Source organism: Rosa chinensis, chromosome 7 (genome assembly GCF_002994745.2).
Source record: "Rosa chinensis cultivar Old Blush chromosome 7, RchiOBHm-V2, whole genome shotgun sequence".
Classification (NCBI taxonomy): domain Eukaryota; kingdom Viridiplantae; phylum Streptophyta; class Magnoliopsida; order Rosales; family Rosaceae; genus Rosa; species Rosa chinensis.
Window position 1 is genome coordinate 3,520,406 of NC_037094.1, and position 13,356 is coordinate 3,533,761.

Below are 13,356 nucleotides of genomic sequence, written 5' to 3' on the forward strand. Positions count from 1 at the left end.
ATTAAGAAACCCACTTCAAATATAATACCCAATTCGCTAAACATCCCTCATTTCATACCAATCCAGCAATCCTCTCCCTCTCTCTCTCACTCTCTCCCTTGCAATGCAAGAAGAACACAACCCAAGAATTGCAATGGGAAAAGCCACCAAGATTCTCAGACGATCAATCCACACTTTCCTCCAACACTATCAACACTTCACCTCAATTGTGGCACTCATAGCCTTTCCCTTCTCAGTTTCAGTGCTGATCTCCCAAACCATTGTTCCTTCTTCTTCAACCTCATCTCTATTCCCAACCATCCACAACCGCCTCCAGAGTCTTTTTGATGCAGCAGGCTTCCCACCCTCTTCACAATTCTTCACAATTCTCACCCAAAAACTCTCCCAAACAATCTCTTCCTCAATTTGCACACTACCCTTCACCCTAACCTTCCTCCTCATCACCAAAGCCTCCATAATCCAAGCCCTCAATTTCCACAAGAACCCATCATTCTCTTCTGCACTATCTCTCTACCCCTCAATTCTCATAACCCATCTCTGCAACTCCCTCCTAATCCTCTCAGCAAATGCCACAGTGTTTTCTCTCCTATTCATTGCCTTCAATCTTCTTGAGCGATTTGGGTTCTCTGACTCACCCAAGACCCTTCTCTTCTTATCAGCATCTGGGGCAGTTCTGTATTCTATTGTTCTTGCCAATGCTCTTATTATTTGCAACATGGCATTGGTCTTATCAGGGACAGAGAAGAGTGGGGGTTACCTAACAATTCTCAAGGCTTGTTTAGTAATCAGAGGAAGAACTTCAACTGCTCTGTTTCTGGCTCTACCTGTCAGCTTGGGATTGGCTGCAATCGAGGCATTGTTCCAATACAGGGTTGTAAGGGCTTACCATTTTGAAGGAAAGCTTGGATCTTCAATGGTTTTGGAGGGAGTTTTCATTGCTTACTTGTACTCGATTCTTGTGGTTCTTGACACAATTGTCAGCTTCAAGTTCTTCAAAAGCTGCAAGACAAGTTCTTGGGTTGAATACACTGATGAAGAAAGTGGTGGATATACCAATTTGAAGACTGCTTTGATGAAGGAAGTTTCATGAATGGATTGGGATTCAAAATTTCATTATTCTTTAGAGGAATTACAAATTATCATGAAGAAATTTGTATGATTGTATCTTCAAAGTTAATTTCTTTTGCTTGGTAATGAGGACCAGGCAACTTTCCAGGCATAAAGTAGAGGACAAACCTTGAACAGAAAACGAAAATTGTACACAAACTTTGCCCGTGGGTATTATTCCAATTCTATTTTCTTCTTTTGAATGATATACATAGCATAGGCTCTTTTTAGTTAGTTTTAGGTCAAATTTCAATGTAATTGTACCCGGAGTGGTTGAGAAATATGAAATTGCTTCGAGGTAAAAGAGATTGGAACTTTACCTTTGAATATAAAAATAGAAACTTTCAGTTCTGTTCAATTAATCTTTATAGTTTAGATGAACGATCATAATTGTTACTGTCTAATTACTTGTCATGGATGATGTTATTGTATGCTTTTATCATTGCGAATTATGATCATTTGTTTATGCTGCAATATTATTATATTATATAGGCTTCGACGCCATAACCCAATCGTTGCCCCATTGGCCAACAAAAAAGTTTGTGATGAAAACTCATGGGCAAATTTTTTATTTTTTTATTTTTTTTTTTGAAATGTTTACATCAGATTTTTTCTTCTTCATGAAACTGTGTAAACTGGCATGGAATAGACCAATGTTTCCAAAGGCGAAAGTGTAAAGGCGGTGCGGTTCAGTTTTGAAAAGTAAGTTATTTTCTCTAGTTCTCTTAATAATAGTATAATTAAGATAGTCAACAATAAATTTTGCTGAATCTTTAATTTATTTACGGTTTTTTTATTGAACTAAAATGAAACGATTTCTTCAGACAAAAGAAGAATAAAAAATGAAAAGATTTCCAATACCGATGACCATTGTAAAGTCCCATGGCTCCTAAATGAACTTGAATGACCAAATCTGACATCAAAGTAGAAGGAAAACCAGTATTTGAAAAATGCCGTAGATATAAAGTTATAATCTAGGGCACAAGTCGTTTAGCAAATTTTGGAGGCTCCTTGCCTAAGCCAAGGAAGCAACAACCGTGATCGTTTATGCACGGGAAATAATGCCGTATGAAATTCATCAAAGGCGTCAGAAACCTTCCTCTGAGAAGATCTCTAACACTACTCTTTATAATATTACTTTGGCTGAGTAATACAAGCGGAACAAGGAAATGGAGTCGTAGTACGGTAGTACCTCACATACTCAATACACATCTTTGGGTGGACCGTAGAAAGATGCATTGCCAGTTATCTAAGCATCCACAATTGCATAAAGAATGAATCAAGAAAATACAAAATACAAGGAACTGACGAAAGAATTTTGATTTTGCAAGCACATTGTTGAGCATACGGGTATTATTCTGAACTTTCATGAATTAGTATACTTTTGACTAAACGATAACCATAAGTGAGGAACAACAGTTTCTAAGTCTATTGGTTATTTTACAATTGCACTAGTCTTCTAGTCTCCTGAGCCTGAAACCTATACAACATCTAACACGACGGGGTCATCCTATGCAAAATTTCAATGGAATGAGGAAAAAAGGAACTAATTTATGTTACAGGAAAAATGAATTGAATTCTAAACTAAGGAGAGGGTTAGTGATTTGTACATGATTTCGTGGTACTGCAGGAACACGTGCTTTACTTTACAATCCCGATGGCATCTTCCCTGGTGCCATAGAATCTGAGCAGCTCGAGTGATCAAAGCCGGAACCATATTGCCAAGGCTGAACCAAGACTTCAGGAATTTATGCTCAGAAGGATGGCACAGGGGGCCGGGTCTGATTGGTATCCAACCTGTAGGGAAACTGTTGCTTCTCAATTAATGATTGAGAGCTGTCGAATGAAAGCGGTGCCAAAGTCCGGTCTGTATAATATCCAACATCATTGATCAGTTGACCATCATTCTATTGAACATCTTGTCAAGCATGTACAGTTAATCTTCTTGCATAGATCAAAGGCTGCAGGACGCAAGTAGTCCCCCTTTCCCCTCAGCCAAATCAACTTGGAGGGCTTTCCCTGGCACAAGCAATGAGAAAAGGATTCTGACCAGGGTCGTCCTAGAAGCAATATTCCCCTTGCCACTGCTAGTTAGCAATATTGCAGCCGAACTCTGCTGTATGGCCGGAGTTTGACGTCCCATGCAGTGGTAGAATGACTAAAATCTTCACACTATTTTGTTGCTTTTTTTGTAAGGTTAACACCCTTGGCCTTTTCCATTTCCGCTTCCTTCTCAGCTTTCTTCTTATCCAATTCAGCCTGTTTGCAATTCTCTTCGTGTGCTTTCTTAAACAACCTCACAAAGTTTAAGAGAGTCACAGTAACTGCATTTATCCAAACAAGACACGATGGAAGTCAGATTCAAAATTACAACATAAAAAGAGCATGTATTATGTCCAAATGAAAACATAAATTCTTGGGACACCTAAGAATATACTATGATCTCATACAATTGAACATTAAAGGTAGCAGTCTAAACCACTATCAAACTTTGCTATTGAAATACAAATGATCACGTCCACAACTAACCTTGCTCAAATGGGCAACGTGCAGGATCCTCACCAAAATATAATGCAAGTTGATCAGCTGCTCTACCCTGTCCACCAAAAGTAAATGTCATAAATTTGAATAATAAACCATACCGAGACAAGTGACAACGAGACAGTTCATAATTAGCATATTACCACCACAGAATATAGGTTCGTCACAGATGCCACTTCTGTCTCAGCAACAGTAATGAACTCCTTCAATGTCTAGAAATTTCAACAATAAAAGAAAGAGCAAAACAAATGTAAAATGTTAGGCTACCATGCCGAACTTAAAAAGATAAAAAGATAGGGCCTTTCGTAAAGCATTGAAAACATTGTGGAGAAAAAAAAAAAGACTGCATACCTTACGAAAAACCTCTGAAACAGGGCCATCATTTTCTGATGCCACCAGCTCCTGCTTGAGCTTTTCTAACCCCTTGATTAAAGCTTGCATTTCTTCTGCTAAAGACTTCAATTGTATCTGCATGAAAGCAAGATCTGTCTCATACAACATTGAACTAAAATGTCTATAATTAACACCCATGAAATCAATGGGGCACCTTTGTTGCAGGTTCCAGGTTGACAAGGTCCTGATGAAAACCAAGAAGTTCAGGAGATCTGGAAGCAAGACCCTAAGACAGAAGAAAACCAAATCTGAGATTCAAAAAATGAGCAATTGCCAAGTAAGAGATAAAATAACCCATCTGAAAGAGAACTTGTATCCAAAAGTATTTGGCAAGTAAGGTATGATTTTGCAAGCAGTCATCCCTTATATATTAGTTCAATAAAAAAAAATTAAAAAAAAGAAGTCAAGATCAACTAACCAATATTGCAAAATGAAAAGCCCCATAGCCTCCTTAAGAAACTATTGCCATCCAAGTAAAGGCGTGCAATTTTTGAATGTCTTAGGAAAAAAAAATATCCAAGTCTAAGTTATTAAATGAAGTAGAGAAATGGAGCTTTAGTCTTCTGCCTCCCATCTAAACACATAAACTCAAATTTCCATCTACTAGGTCTACTAGAATTCCTTTTCGACCTCGACGTAACCTCTTGTGTCTCCATATTTCAAATCAAAACAAAGCAATATGGATTTCCTGCTTTACTTGATACTATTATCTCAAGGAGAGACTGAGCATCTTTCCTTATCGTTTGTTGAACAAGGCCTTGGGGATGGAATCATGGAAATCAAATAAATCAACAAAAAATATCCAATGATGCCTTTAAGAGTGTCTAGTTTCTATCAGGAACAAATATATATCTAGTCCTATGGACTTACAACATCAATGTTTATTTATATTTTATAACTTTTCCGTACGAGTTAATATAACTGGATCAACAAGAACGAAATCTACCAGTGAGCCACTAATTAGAAGAAAGAAAGAAAAAAGGAACAACATACCTTACAGAGATAATGCATCAGTGTCATCTTACTAGTTGAAGCACGAGTATCAGAGAGCTTCAGAAGACTGTCCAACTTGAACCCAACAGCAGAACCTGTACAGATTTAATCAGATCATTAAGCGACACCAGGAAAAAAATTAGTACTGCATGAAACAGCATTGTAATATCATACAGAAGTATGCGAGAAAATTAAAAAGAAAAAACATCAAAATAATCCAACAAGTGCAGAGAGAAATTATATATGCCATGAGACATTCCTTCGTTTCAGGTGACAAAGGAAGAGGATGCTATATGGGATAAATTCCTAGTCACATTTAAAAGACCATGAACAACCCACACCCAATTGTAATATCATACAGAAGTATGAGAGAAAATTAAGAAGAAAAAACATCAGAATAATCCAACAAGTGCAGTGAGAAATTATATATGCCATGAGACATGTTCCTTCGTTTCAGGTGACAAAGGAAGAGGATGCTGTGAGGGATGAATTCTTAGTCACATTTAAAAGACCATGAATAAGTCCTTGGCAACAGCTTCAGCAATTGTACACGGTTCCAGTGTGTCACAGAGATGCAACGGAATAAAATTTCACATAGGCAAATTACCACATCAAACCAATGCTTAACCAAGGAACATCTTTAGAAGGAAATCTTGTAAAGGTTTAATATAATCTCTCTCTTTGAACCTGCAGACCTTGATATTTTTTGAAACAGCAATACAGTGCTCCTCAGGGTCTTGCCTGATGGTTAATCAAATGGTACACAAGTTTCTAAAAGCAAACAAGAGACCAGAACAGTGCTTTACAAACCAAAAAGAATTCTTCATATTTCCAGTCTACAGCATTGACTATGCTGCTCATTGCGACATAAAATAAACTAAGCACAGACTTTAAGCAACATATAACACAAGATCCTCCAAGATGCTCTAAACCCAGAAACATAGCTTCATTTTAACTTACCCCTTGCAGTTCCTTGGTTCAATGTATTCCCCAGAAAAAGAATTTTCTTCATAATTTCCTTGAACTTTTCAGAAGTTCGAACCTGATTTAACAGTGAGAAATACTTAGCTCCAAATCAATACCTATTAAAAGCAGGAAAGAATTAATTGCTAGTAGTGGCATACCTCCTCGCATGCAGAGTTTACTGTGTTTAAACTTTTTTTGAATTCTGAGGCCTGAAAAAGAGGTAGAATTAGAACATGATGCAAAGAACACATGGGATATACTTGTTGACATCAGGAAAAAATCAGAGATACCACCAAACCTGTGAGCTGAACTGAATCTTGAAAGAAAATACTCTTAGTTTTGACTCCACCCGAGGCACTTTCATCAACTCCAAAAAATACTGAAACATTATAAGTATATCCATAAACTAGACATTCTAACAACAGTTCTTGCTGTAAAAATAATGGGGTAAAATTTCAATACAATATGCACTGATAATATCTAACTCATGCTATTAACAATATGGTCTGAATAACATGGAAAAATGTATAGGAAAACAAAGTTCAAATACACAACAAAGAAGATATTATGATCTTGTCAAGAGATGTTGTGGCTTTGTGATACCTGTTCACACTTCCCCAGGGTCTCCTTGTCGCCAGTATAGTTCTATACAATCATAAAAATAGCAAATCAGAACCAAGAATGTAGAAAATAAATAAGAATAATATAAAATTGACCAGAAAATAAATGTAGAGAATAAGCTCTGCAAAGTGAACACCAATAAAAAAAATAGCTGAAAATGGGGAAAACAAACTGAAGGTGAAATAAAAGCTACACCTTGAGAAGTTCCATTTCCTCTTTAGTAGGACAAAACTTAATTAGATTTTCCACCTGGTCAGAATCTAATACCGACTCATCCATTGCTAAAACAGCAGCCTGAAACACATTAGTTTAGTAAATCATTAGCTAAAGTACTAAATCACGATTCCCCATTGGAAACTAAATCTGAAAAGATGAAGCTTACCATCATATCAGGAAGCGGCATCTTAACTTTTGTGAGCATAATTTCAGTGTTGTTTGCCCTTCTCAGGTCGACCTACAGGAAATAGGAAATAGTATGATGAGGATCCTAGTAACACAGTAGAGAAGTAACAGCTTCAAGGTTTACACTACTGTCAAAGTAGAAAAGAAATAAAAACAATTTTTTGAACTGAGAATCATTAAATAAATTTTGCTTTAACAAACATTTCTTTTCGGGAAGACAAACTAACAGTTAGAGCCAACAGGCAGTATCATTTCAGACAATATTAATCAGTAGGACTGCGATTGGACAATAATAACTCCTGTGAAATGGAGGGATGGAGGACAATTTATTATTTTGGGTAAGTATGAAGTTTTATATTTTCTGCCAGACATAACCTTTACAGAAATAATGATTTTAGAGCAAACTATTCAATTGTATAACCTTACCAAGTGGACTTTGTCAGGTTTGGATCCAGCAGACTTGCGTCGGTCTCCAGATTTGTTAGCAGGTTTTGGAACTGTTGCAGAGAAAAGGCTCTCTATCTCTGACACATCAAATTCAGGCGCACTACAATACAAGAGAAAACATTAGCGAGTTGCAACAGAGCAATAATGAGACATGTTTGTATGACAATTATAATCAACCAAGCCAGTACTAGAGTGGGCTTCCACTTGTGCTGCAGTTCAATAATTAGTAGGAATCGTCTCCAAGGATCATACTTGCAAATAATCAGCCTATTGGATGCCATTTGGTCATCCATATTGTGCAGATAAACAGAATATCTAAGATTTGGCTGATTATTGGCAATGATCATCCTTGTAGGACCTAAAACGTGGATGATTCCAATTATTGACTGCAAACAGTAAAGAGGAAGTCTGCAAATTCCAAAAATAGAGGTCCACTCCAGATTACTGCTGAAAAATACTACTAAATCAGGAAATGGAATACATTTGATTTCCTCCATGTCTTTGCAGTTCTTCCCATAAGCTTCCTTGCAATGCCCTTGTCACCTTGCTCCAATGTAGTGGTTTTAATGAGGATCTTCGAGGCGCTGTAGCAGAGGGGCCCATCCCTGGACGTGGAAATCCACGCCCTCTTCCAGAAGAAAGGCCTCTTGCATCATTAACTTTGGCACCCAATGGAGGTGGTGGTGGTGGACCACCACCTGGAGGTCCAGGTGGAGCAGGAGGCCCAGGACCACGAGCTCCTGGAGGTGGTGGAGGTGGGGGCGCTCGACCTCCACCAGGTGGTGGGGGAGGTGGGGGAGCTCGACTTCCACCAGGTGGCGGGGGAGGTGGGGGTGCTCGACTTCCACCAGGTGGTGGGGGAGGTGAGGGTGCCCGACCTCCACCAGGTGGAGGAGGAGGTGAGGGTGCCCGACCTCCACTAGGAGGTGGAGGAGGAGGAGGTGGGGCACCACACATTGGAGGGGGTGGAGGGGGTGGGGCACCGTACATTGGAGGGGGTGGAGGAGGTGGGGCACCGTACATTGGAGGGGGTGGAGGAGGTGGGGCACCGTGCATTGGAGGTGGTGGCGGAGGTGGGGCACCGTGCATTGGAGGTGGTGGCGGCGGAGGTGGGGCACCGTGCATTGGAGGTGGTGGCGGCGGAGGTGGGGCACCATGCATTGGAGGTGGTGGTGGCGGAGGTGGGGCACCATGCATTGGAGGTGGTGGTGGCGGAGGTGGGATCCATGCATTGGAGGTGGTGGTGGCGGAGGAGGTGGACATGGTGCACCTTGCACTACACGTGGTGGCTGAGCCCCATAAGAAGGAGGAGGTGGTGGCGGAGGTGGAGCTCCTGGAAGTGGTGGTGGAGGAGGTGGAGATGGAGCACCTTGCACTAAACATGGTGGTGGAGCTGCATACAGAGGACGATGGGGTGGGGGAGGCGGAGCTCCATGTAAGGGAGGTGGAGGTGGTGGAGGTATAGTTCCTTGCATTGGAGGCGGTGGTGGCGGTGGTGGTGGAGATGGAGCTCCACATGAAAGAGGTGGGGGTGGAGGAGGTGGTGGTGGAGCTCCATGTGTGGGAGGTGGTGGTGGTGTAGGGATCCCAACACTTAGTTTCAATGCACTTAAAGCATCCTGAACAGAAAGAGGTGCAGGAGGCGGGGGAGATGGTTGAGTACTTCCCACCAAACCCCGGGAGGCTGTAGAGTACCCAACCTTCCAAAGGGATGATGGAAGTTGTGAAGGCAATATGGGGCCACCATTTTTGCCACTAGCTTTAACAGAGGGAGGAGGAGGAGGTGGAATTATAGGGGGCACAGGTATAACAGTATCCTGCCCACTAGTAGGTGGAGGCGGAGGTGGTGGGGGAGGAGAAGGGGGCTTTAACGACACCACATTACTACTTAGGAAAGGAGGTGGTGGTGGAGGAGGAGGAGGAGGAGGAGGTGATGGAGTAGTTGCTGGTGCAGCTACCTGCAAAGATGGGGTAGCTGGTGAGAAAGACTCATGAGGTGGAGGAGGAGGAGGAGGTGGAACGGTCACTACTTGCTGTGGGCTAATATGTGGCGTAGAAACAGAGGAAGCATGTGTCTCTTGATTTGGAGGAACTGTTGATGGCAGGCAGGATGCAAGTGTGTCTGGTGCTGATTCTGAATGCTTTAAAGGATCAACATTACTATTTTTCAGTTTACTTGCCGCATCCCTTGGTGCAGTTCCAGATGCTGTATTAACAGCAGAAGCCTTCAATTTGGGGTTTGCATTTGTATCTTTTGAAGAAGTATTATTGGCAAAAGCAGCTGGTGCACTGTTATATCTTGACGGTGGATATGAAACGTGCATTGAATTAGTATGTGAGCCTTTGTTAGGAGGAATCCACCTAGATACAGCATTTGGTTTTGCTACTCTTGCTGAAGGGCCCTGAGTTTCTTGCTGTTTAGCCTTCTGTTTTGTAAGCGTTGTTTCTGAACCTGTTTTTGTGTTCAATACAGGCTTAGAAGTAGGCGGCTGCAATTTCTCAGATTTTTGTCTAGAGACCTCGGCATTCAGTTTTTCTTGTCTGAGCTTGGTCTCTAGCTTAGAAGTGTCTTCTCCATCAGTTATATCCTTCATCTCTTCCAAATTTTCACATACCTCTTCTGCCACTTCCTTAGTTCCTTCATGACTTGGGATATCAGCAGAAATTAAGATGAAATTCGAGTTTGTATCCCCATCATCCACAGCAATGTCTTTCACTGCGTCCAGATTGGAATCCACCTCTTCCAGCTTGTATTTCACATCATCCACAGCAATGTCCTTCACTGCATCAGTTGTAGAATCCACATTTCTGTCCTTTTTGTGGTTCCCATCATCTGACGCACAGTCTTGGAATGAGTGAGGCTCTAAATCCTCCCTCCAGACTTCTTTCTGATCTATATTTTCAGGTGCATTGCTGTGAACCAGTGCAGTATCAAATGCCAACTTCAGTTCCTGTCCATCTATGGCATTGCTGAAGATTTCTTCCACCTCATAAAATTCCTCAGGTGAAGCAGTCCCTGTCTCATTTCCATCATCACTTGCCACAACTGTGGTGAGATTAGGCACAACAGCATCAGCGTCCAAAAAAAGTACCTGATACAGATTTGAGCATGCATTCAACTCCTAAAGTTCTGAAAAGGAGATCCACATAAGGCTAACAGTAACATACCTCCGATCTGAAGTCCTTTGAGAACTGTTCCTTGGCATCCCAAAGAATATCAATATCGTCGCGGTTGAGCATCAATATATTTGACCGTACAAATGTTGTGTGAAACATAACCCTGAACATCATCTCCTCATGAACCAGATCTTCATCCAGGTGGATACACTCGACTACCACATCCCCTCGAACACGACAACGGATATCCATTTTCACCAGCATACACTCTGCCTGCGATTAGGAATCATAAGAATGCTTCAAAACTTACTTTGTATATCCAATTGAGTTGCAAGAAGCAGACATTACCTGTACATAGTGGTGAGTATTGTTTTTAGTCTTTAAATTTGAAAAGAGAAGCTTAGAACTTCTGTTGGCCGGTGTTGAAGGGTCTTGACCATAAACTCGTATGAAGGGCCTGCAACCTTTTCCGTCATCAAAAAGTGGAAGGTTTCTAAGTATCAGACAATCCAAAAATAGAGGTGTATCTGATGGAGGCCAATCAGCACCCAGATTTCTTCGTGAAATGTACTGAAGATATCTAAGCTGCGAGGGCTGTGGGTTTAAAGGAGTCAACAGATGGAGAAGCTGTTTAGGAGCCTGCCTGTAAACCATATCAAGAGTCTTCTGCTCCCCGGTGTAATTTTTACGGTATAGCAAAAGACCTGCAAGCATAAAGGCAAGCACAGGCCATCCTCCTCTTTCACAATGCATCAGCAGTACATTCTGTTGCCCCTCCAATGACAACCAACTTTCACTTGATCGAAGAAAGTGATGAATCATCTCCAGTGGCAGCAATGGGCAACTCTCATACTGCCGAGGGTAATCCATAACTGTCATGTCATACTGGGACAATACGTCTGAAATTTGGCTCCGTCTCTCCCCTTCTCTAAAGTTAAACACCATGAAAGAAGCATCAGGGAAGTAGTCCTGTAGCTGGGCTACAATGCCACCCAAGTACAGTTTGTACTCATCTTCTTCCAACACATCGGTGGAGAAGCAGCAGTCAAAAACTGCATAAAAGGAGAAGTTAAACGATAATCAATCCCATTGACACTAAGAAGTTCTAAATCATGTACTAAGAGAATAACTTGGCGATACAAAAATATAATGTGAGAACAAGAAGAAAAAAATGCACAAAACTTCAACTTCCATGACACAAACAATCAGACAAATTTCCCACTTCTTAAAAGGATAACTAGAGGTTGAGGAGACCTAGTAAATATGATAGAACATGCACTAACAAAATGACCCTGACAATTTGTACTCCTATATCACCAAACAAAGGCCTCCATTCTGAATAAATTGTAGAAATGACAAAACCTTTCTTCTTCTAACTAAAAGGTTTCTTTCTCGATTCAGCTTCATTTCAAAACCAATCACATGATCAGGAGTGCAATAATTCGGCTTCAGAGTTGTTCACTACATAAGCACTGAAATTCAATTCCTTCAACTTTTCTCGCAACTCTACAGCTCTGCCCCAACTGGTTTCATCATATTCAGTCTCATCATTACCATTGAAGCAAAGCTTCAGCTGAATTAGGCAAAAAGACGCTGCGCATAATCACACGGCACAATTTGACACCAATTTACGCACCAGGCATAACACATTGCAACAAGAACCCTAGCGAAGCTCTCAATTACACCAATAATCGTCCCCATTGTCCCGAAACCACCCGAAACATCCATAATCGAGCAAAGAAAAACCAGAATTTCGTACGCGAGCTCAAATTCCAGCGAAATATAGATTAAAAATTTGTGAAAGAAAGATGAAAACGGTGACGTACCGTAGACCCGTTCAGAAATCTCTAGAAGCCGATCCGGCGGCTTCCGATAAAAGAACCTTCGGAACAGCGCCATCGGCCGGTGGCGCTGTTTCTTCCACGATCGGATCCAAAACGGTAATTCAACGAAGCTCCAATTGGATCACAATTTACGATCCCTTCCAAGCTCCTAGCCAGATCTCGATTGGCCCAAACCCGACCCTAACCAAACCTCGCCGGCGAAACGTAGCCGAAAATTGGCCAATTCACAAAATATAAAAAAAAACCGAAAAATCCAAATTTCCGATGACGAGTGTGGCAGTGAGGGTTTGGGAATTGGAAAAATACGAGAGAGGATTGCGAATTTTAGAGAGAGAAAGAGAGAGAGAGATGAGAGAGAAGCGTAGTGGACTGAAAAGGAGAAAACTAATAGACCGGACCACCTCCTTGTCTGCAACTCTCGCTTTCTTTTTCGTCTCTCTTTTCTTTTTCCGATTTAAATTTTTTTTGTTTGCTTTGGATTTCTGTTAGTTTGGGTTTGGCAGCTCAGAGGCGACGATCTACGTGGCATTTACGAGCGCGCTACTGGTTATTAATGAAGAGGGGGGGATTATTAGTTGTAAATTAAATTATGGGGGCACTGTTACTGTCAACTCTTGGTAAAAAAAAGGAAGGTGGGAGATTAAAAACTAAAAAGTCAGATTCATAAATTAAATTACTTTACTGTCTCTGTCGGGATTTCGAAGGCAGGGGATTTTGAAATACTGGAAATGGAATTATTGGTAAAATGGCAAACCATGCGTTAAAATGATTCTTTTACCATTGTATTTTGGTCGATCATAACGTCTATCATCATAATAGGAAGTATAATTACAATTTTAAAAAATTAAATCCTATTTGTATAGTTTTTTTTTTTGGTAAGACAATAAATATATTGGAGTGGATATATTTTTGGATCGACCTCAAT

The 13,356-nt window shown here is 40.8% G+C and overlaps 2 protein-coding genes across 2 annotated transcripts; one reads left to right on the top strand and one right to left on the bottom strand.

The window, feature by feature from the left end:
- Nucleotides 1-1,458, top strand: LOC112178823. The gene has a single exon (XM_024317054.2). The coding sequence runs from the start codon at nucleotides 104-106 to the stop codon at nucleotides 1,088-1,090; it is 987 nt and encodes a 328-aa protein (XP_024172822.1). The 5' UTR covers nucleotides 1-103; the 3' UTR covers nucleotides 1,091-1,458.
- Nucleotides 1,459-2,402: 944 nt separating this feature from the next.
- Nucleotides 2,403-12,912, bottom strand: LOC112177078 (formin-like protein 20). Its single transcript, XM_024315271.2, is given in 18 exon segments — nucleotides 2,403-3,431; nucleotides 3,637-3,703; nucleotides 3,792-3,860; nucleotides 4,000-4,116; nucleotides 4,196-4,267; nucleotides 5,035-5,129; nucleotides 5,995-6,076; nucleotides 6,159-6,209; nucleotides 6,299-6,379; nucleotides 6,604-6,645; nucleotides 6,817-6,915; nucleotides 7,004-7,075; nucleotides 7,450-7,570; nucleotides 7,952-8,693; nucleotides 8,696-10,562; nucleotides 10,639-10,860; nucleotides 10,936-11,639; nucleotides 12,414-12,912. Coding segments are annotated over 18 exon segments (4,728 nt in total). The 5' UTR covers nucleotides 12,487-12,912; the 3' UTR covers nucleotides 2,403-3,279.
- Nucleotides 12,913-13,356: the final 444 nt, after the last annotated feature.

Bases quoted from the DNA above. Each gene is read 5' to 3' on its own strand.
- LOC112178823 (XM_024317054.2), top strand. From the start codon at position 104: ATGCAAGAAGAACACAACCCAAGAATTGCAATGGGAAAAGCCACCAAG.